The 7,365-nt window shown below is 36.2% G+C and overlaps 1 protein-coding gene across 1 annotated transcript; it reads right to left on the reverse strand.

Annotated features, from left to right (window-relative positions):
* Positions 1 to 1,979: 1,979 nt before the first annotated feature.
* On the reverse strand, positions 1,980 to 5,476 carry LOC107886647 (caffeoylshikimate esterase). Its single transcript, XM_016810683.2, has 8 exons — positions 5,075 to 5,476; positions 4,906 to 4,935; positions 4,501 to 4,630; positions 4,227 to 4,373; positions 3,969 to 4,099; positions 2,778 to 2,915; positions 2,448 to 2,546; positions 1,980 to 2,319 (listed from the first exon to the last, which is right to left on the reverse strand). The coding sequence occupies exons 1-8, from the start codon at positions 5,420 to 5,422 to the stop codon at positions 2,110 to 2,112; spliced, it is 1,233 nt and encodes a 410-aa protein (XP_016666172.1). The 5' UTR covers positions 5,423 to 5,476; the 3' UTR covers positions 1,980 to 2,109.
* Positions 5,477 to 7,365: the final 1,889 nt, after the last annotated feature.

The raw sequence follows: 7,365 nt of genomic DNA on the forward strand, positions 1-7,365 counted from the left end.
TTTTCGCCCCATCAGTTTATGTACGGTGCTGTATAAGTTGGTGATAAAAATTATAGCAAATCGGTTTAATTTGGTTTTTCTCAAAATTATCGCAAAAGAACAGGTAGGTTTCATAGGCGGGAGGAACGTCACTGACGACATTCTTATTACACAATAAATCATTCACTCTATGAAAAGAAGGAAAAATAAATAGATGATGATTAAGATCAATCTTGAGAAAGTCTATGATAGGGTGAGATGGGAGCTTATTGAAGCTTCCTTAAAGGCGATTGGCAGTCCATATTTTTTGGGAAAAGTCATCATGTCTGCCATCTTTAGATCCACCATGCAGTTACTTTGGAACGATGTCCTAACTCAAAAGTTTAAACTCATAACAAGGATTCGTCAGGGATGCCCTTTGTCTCTTTACTTATTCGTGTTGTGCATGGAATGGCTCGAGCATAACACCAAGACTGCAATTTCAAATAGGCAATGGAATCTGATCAGATTATCCAGGTTAGGTCCGAATTTGTCTTATTTATTTTTTGCTGATGATTTAGTTATTTTCAATAAAGCAGATTTGGGCCACACCACCCTTATTAAGAAAGTTATGGAGCAATTCTGTTCCTATTATGGCCACAAGATTAATTCTCAAAAGACTAATGCCTATTTTTCATATTGCATTGGTGAAGGACTCGAACATCAAGTCAGTAACGTACTGGTTTTCCTAAAGGTTCATGACCTTGGCCGTCATTTGGGAGTTTCTTTATTCCATGAAAGAGTCACTAAAAGTACCCTTCGATTTGTGGTGGACAAGAAACGTAGTAAACTTTCTAGTTGGGATGCAAGACAATTATCTCTTGCAGTGAGAGCTACTTTAGCTTAGTTTGTGCTTCTGTTTATTCCTAATTATTTTATGTAGTCAATGATGATTCCAAAAGGAATCTGTGAGGAGATTGAATGCTTGGTTAGACAATTTTTTTAGGTTCTTCAAATGGAAAGAGGAAAATGGCTCTAGTTAGTTGGGATTCGATCCGACAGCCTCGTTCTTGCGGAGGCCTTGGGTTGCAAAGATTGGAGGACCAAAATACCTCTTTTTTTATGAAATTGGGTTTTAATCTTGTTTCTAATGTTAATGCTTTGTAGGTGAGAGTGCTCAGATCTACGTATAGAGTAAAAGACCTACTGGCTAAAAGTATTCTGAAAAATAACAGTTCTTTTTTTTGGAGAAAATTGTTGAAGATTTGGCCCTTATTTAAGGATAACCTTGCCTGGTCAGTAGGGGATGAGAAGACTATCCAGTTTTGGTATAACCCTTGGGTTCCACACTTGGGCCCTCTCATTAATTATATTCCTTTGTGCAGGATTGTGGATGCGGATTGTTTTCTCAAAGACATGATAACTAATGAAAGAAATTGGAAATTGGATTTCATTTGTATCTAGGTCTCGAAAAATATCATCAGGTGTATTGTGAGTATTCCTCCTCCTCCACATCCCGATAGAGGCCTTGACAAGATTTCTTGGCTATTGAGTTTGACAAGGGCCTTCTTGGTTAGGAATGTTTATTGGTCGACCAGGGAGAATTCTTGGAATTCTAAGGAAGTGACTTCTTGGAAGTTTAAGGGTCCTCATAGAGTCTTTTTTTTTTCTTTGGCTCGTTTTCAGACAACGCTTGTTCACCAACTTGGAACGTGTAAGGTGAGGTATTGGACAGGAAGCGTCTTGCCCTTTTTGCAGACATTCCATAGAGAACATCATTCATTAGAGCGGTCGTTGAGAGCGCCAAAATATCCTATCCCTATAAAATATTGAAAATAATAAAAATAATAGTATAAGGGAAGTAGACAGGGGCTAATTGTGGTCTCTGCTGATGAGGTGAGAGTTAATGTGTTGACAACAGCCCCTGTAGATTTATTAGATCTCATTGATAGAGACAAAATAAATGGTGCTTTTGATAATGTAGGACCAATTGAGTCCTTTTTGTTTTTGTTTTACCAAAATAAATTGAACTCTTTGCTTCAAAATTAAATGGTAAGGAAACTCACTTTTACAATAAATGGATTAATTTACTCCGGTCTTTAATTCAAGGACGCATCCATTAGTTTAATCTAATAATAATTGTATTAAAACCTAGCACCGAGCATCCAGCCATGATATAATGTCATTAAGGACAGTTAAAATTCTGTCATCCGGTTCCCCTTCCAGAATGCAGTGATAGCCTTCTTCATATAGCTTCAAAGTCTTGTCCTTGCTTGAGGCGTTTTCATAAAGAAACTGGCTCACCACTGGATCTGTAACCTTATCTGCAGCTCCATGAAGTATCAGCAGTGGGGATGAAACCTGCAAAATACTCTTGCCAATTGCCTCAACTTTTCTTTGTTATAAGTTTTGAATTTAGATTGTAGCACTGTGAGCATCCCCCATGCTGTAGACAATGAGAAATGAAACTACATAATCCAGAAACTAACCTTATCCACTTGCTCCTCAATTTCCTTGGTGGCATTTAAGAGTTCAACAGCTGTTCTCAATCGCACTCGGTCATCATAACAAATCACATTGTACACAGCCTGCAGGAGAAGCAAGGGTACATGATTATTGAACCATTTGTACTAGGCTATATCATTAATGAAGACACACATCTGGTGAAAACTCGTTAAGTGTTTTCATTTTATATAAGAAGAAAGACCTCTTAATATCTCATAAGCTGCATCAATATATCAAATTATAGCGCCCGATTGGTATTTGATCATCAAAACTATATAAGCTAATCCATTATAGGGTGACTGAAGGAAACATACCATCTTCTTTTTCCTTAGGTCTCTGAACATCAGTTCAGCTAGATCTTTTTGTGGAACAAGCTTTGCTGTTGGCATAACTTTTGACAGAAAGGTCAAAAAGTTCAAAACTGGTTTTGAAGGCGTCACATCATCTGCAATCTTATCGGCAACAAAGTATCAACTGAATGTCAAAAGAGAGTCCATAATACAGAATGTGAAAAATAATTCAGATATAGCACAGGATTTTAACATCATATTATCTCAGTTTAAACACAAATCTGACTATTACCATTATACATCTTTGAAGATGATGTAATGGTAATGCAATGCAGGCAAGCAATGATGCCCAGTGACAAGCAAAAGCAAGAAAACAAATGATTTGCACAATGTGTCTACTTTCGATGACAAGTCATGTTGAATTTAAAGGAATTTTCAAAAGATATGATGTGTTTGCTCCGATAATTTTGAACATCAGAGCATTTCTCAGGCTATTCAGTTTTCATGCAAGAAGCAGCATACTTCAGACAAGAGGTAGACAAAATAACTTTTGATAGTAAAACTATCTCAACTTTCCGGGAGCTTTGACCAGCAAGTCATAAATGCTATCAAATCCGCAGAAAATGGGGCCTAAAGAATGCTATGCCCCAATATGATAGATGTAACTTATTTCCATAGCCAAAGCAGAATAGACTGCCCTTCATATCCATAAACATTGGAACTAGGAAAGCAGAGACTGAAGAGATATAATCTCCAATTCACCATTCTTTCACTGCATTGAGTCTTTTGTTTACTGTAGATGGATTGAGGACTAAATGCTCCTTAAAATGTTTTTCTGGCCACAAGTAGCCATATAGTTCCCCCTCAAATCATTTTAAGGTTTCACTTTTTACTTGGAGCTTCGGGATGCCATTATAGTATATATAGACCAATTTATATGCTATAAATAACTTGAAGATAATGTACTCTAGACCATATAAGAGGTAACTTCTTGCTGCTACAGCTGTTGTTATTTTTATTCTTCTCTCCCTTTTTGCAAGTTATAAAGTATGATTCATTAGGTATTAAAGTTGGCCTATAATCAAGGTTTTCATTCATCTATATTTACCTAGTGTTTAGGGAAGCAAACATGTAAACCAATCAAATAATGCATGATTATTGATAATCTTTAAATCGGCCAACTCATGATCTTGTGGATACAAACAACGAACTTACTTTACACATAGGTGCTACAAGGATGATTCCATCCCATCCATGTGGATCCTTGAAGTGAACTTTGAGAGTAACAGCTCCACCCATGGACTGTCCCAATATGAAGCAGGGCAATCCTCTCACTTCAGGTCTTTCTGAAGATCAATAATATTAAGCAAAATGAGAACAGATTCTGGAACTAGCTATTCCAATGTAAAAGTGCAAAAAATGTACAACAACTTATTAAGAAACAAGGCAATACCAACACTACAAATTCCATACCTTTAATTTTTGCATATTGTTCAATGACATTGTCAGCCAATTCATCAAAGCTATAGATGTAACCATGCAATCCTTCAGAAAGACCGAATCCTGGATGATCAATAGCATAAACACCATATCCAGATGCTGCAATGAACCTAGCAATGCCTGTAATCCCAGATTCTCCATGAATCAAATAAAGTCCTTGGACATGGTTCAACTACAGAAATAAAGTACAATATGAAACCATGAAACATGGAGCAACTCAAATTACTGTAAGATACGATTAGCTGACCTTCAAAGAAGAAAGTGCAAGTATCACCATATCCATGGGAAAAGCATACGACACCCTTAATTTTAACCCCGGGTTCAGGCATCCATCGTCTAAAGAAAATCTCCAATCCCTTTGAGTTTCTTTCGATCCACTACAAAAACGTCAAAACAATGTTGTTAAGTTCAAATGATTGAAATTTACACTTCTGTTTGGAAAATTTGTGATTAATTTACTCGCTTACCACTCCCTAAACATATATATAATCGGCAAAACAGGTTTTTTTTTTTCTAATTTGTCCAGAAGTTAAAGTTTGTAAACTTTATACCTTCGTTTCAGTTACAAAGTAACTTATTCTAGTACGTTGAGCTACTTTTCTTTTCTTCAGTTTCAGAGCAATCAAAACACAAAAATCAAATAAACGCTTACCTCCTCTGTTCTTACACCAGTAGGAGCCATCTACAAGCAAAATCCCATAATTTTCCGCAAGAAAAAGATAAGAAAACAAACATTAGACAGTATATGAAAAGCTAAAATTAAAATATTTAAAAGATGAAAGTGCTAAATTAGCCGCAATCAGTGGGCAAGTGAAACAAACCTTGAACAATAAATGATCAAGCTGCTGGTGGACAGGGATGAAAGCAGATCGAACTCTTCTACGAGCAGCAGCGTAGTCAAGATTCTGTGAAGCAATGGAGTTCAATTCATCACTGACTCCCTCAATCATCTTCATCTTCATCTTCCCTGCAGCCGCTGCCACCGTGAGGCGATGAGGCGATGGTTTGAGAGAAATGAGGGGAATGGAGAGGGTTGATGGTTTGGAATTGGGTAGAAGAAAAGGTGATGGAGATCTGAAAGTTAAAGAGAGATCCATGGGTTGTGGCTTCGTGGAACAGGCTGTGAAGCGTGCAACTCTAAATGCCGCCAAATGGTCAACTAGAAACATGAACTACCCTACTATTATATGGTAGTAATATGGACGGAAAAGCAGGGCAAAGCCAAGCCAATTGCATGTTACATTTGCTGCCCACTATAAACTATTGCCCGTGGTCCACGTGCTCCATTTCTTTTGTACATGTATACTCAAAAGTCCCTTTGAAAAGTACTGATTTAAATCTCACCAAAAGAGTGAGTTCAATCCACTGAACCATAGTGGCCGGTACCGCAATGAGTTATACGAATCAATATCAAAACTATACTTTAATTTTTAATTAAGGTATAATTTGATTTGTAAATTTTTATGTTGTTTAACTATGGAGTTAGATGAAATAGTAACGGTTTTTTTCTATTTTAATCAATGGATGAGGGTTTGATCTTCGTCCTAGATATAGAGTAGCTTTAAAACTTGTATTGAGCGTCTACCCTCTTGATGGGCCTACTGAACGCGAAGAGTTAGTCATTAGGCTCTCTTCAGTGATGCCTTGGGCAACCAAAAAAATTTATGTTGTGTAGTTATATACATAAAATTTTTATTATAGTTTAAATGTATAGATAAAACTTTGATTTTGATCCAATTACTTGCATTTTAAAAATAAACACATTAAAATTATTTTTATTTAATAAGTATACTTATTTGCATGGGCGAAGCTAAAAAATTTTTTGGATGGCCAAAATTAAATTCTATTTTTTACTATAGTAAAAATACAATTTTATCATTTTAATAGTCTATATCTTTATAATTTTTAAAAGACTAAATCAAAATTTTATCATTTTTGGAGGGCCTAAGTGTAATTTTACAAATACTAATTTAAAATTTTATAAATTATAAAGGGGCCTAAAGAAAAAAAATTCATTTTAGGGGGGCCGAGGCCCCTGCCAGCTCCCTAGCTTCGCCACCGCCAATTGATGCAGTGTGTAAATGTAAAATCATGTTATATCGATAATGATGTTAGTAATTCGTGAAAATTAAATCAAATCAAAATATCATATATAAAATAACATAAAATTAAAGTTCATGTATATCACTATGTTATGGGCCGCAGTTCAAAACCCGTGCCATCACACAATATGCATCCCATGGAGGTCTATTGATTAGATGGGGGATTATTTGACCCAAGAGAGTTGGCCCGATTCAAAAAAACTATTGAAGAAGCCTGTTCATTTAAAGCCTAGGTGGCCCAATGATGCAAATATGGAAAGTTTACCTTGGTAAATAGGGAAACTAATCTTGGAAGATTGAGGGAAATCATATCTGATAACATTAGATTAGATTTGATTATGTAAATCATGTAAATTCCTTAATTGTAGAGATATGCTTAATCTCGTTCGTCGATATAACTTGATCTAGACCGTCGGTTTTGAGGAGATCAACTATAAATAGAGAGTCTCCCATTCACTTGTAATTCATCCATTTGGATCCATTCATCCATTGTATCTTGAATTCTCAAGAGTAATAGAATTCTTTGGGAGCGTTTACTCAAACACCTCTCGTGCATTATTTTTTATGGATATTCTGTTCATAAGCCTTCTTTTGATTTGTGTTGCTTTAGCTATATAAATTGGTGCTTTGGAAGAATTCTTTGTGAATCCCTAGTTGTTGGGTGATTAGGCTGACTTAGGCATGTTTGAAATGAAAGGATCGCCTAAGGCCACATGGATTGCGAGATTACAGTTCTATCCCCGTGACAATTGGTATCCAAGCTTGAGTTGTGAAGGCACCGTCGAGATGTCGAAAGAAGTTTTCGATCAAAATGAGTCAAAGGAAACCCATTGGTAGGCTAGAAAACCAATCTTATTGAAGGACAAGTTGTCGGCTGTAAAGGAACGAGTAACCAATCTCGAGGAGTTCATGGGGGACGTAAAGGAATCACTTGAGGATTGACGAGAACAATATAGAGAATTTGTGATAATGTCTCTCAATTCCAACGTGAAAACGGTACAAGAGTTGTT

Source organism: Gossypium hirsutum, chromosome A03 (assembly GCF_007990345.1).
Source record: "Gossypium hirsutum isolate 1008001.06 chromosome A03, Gossypium_hirsutum_v2.1, whole genome shotgun sequence".
NCBI lineage: Eukaryota > Viridiplantae > Streptophyta > Magnoliopsida > Malvales > Malvaceae > Gossypium > Gossypium hirsutum.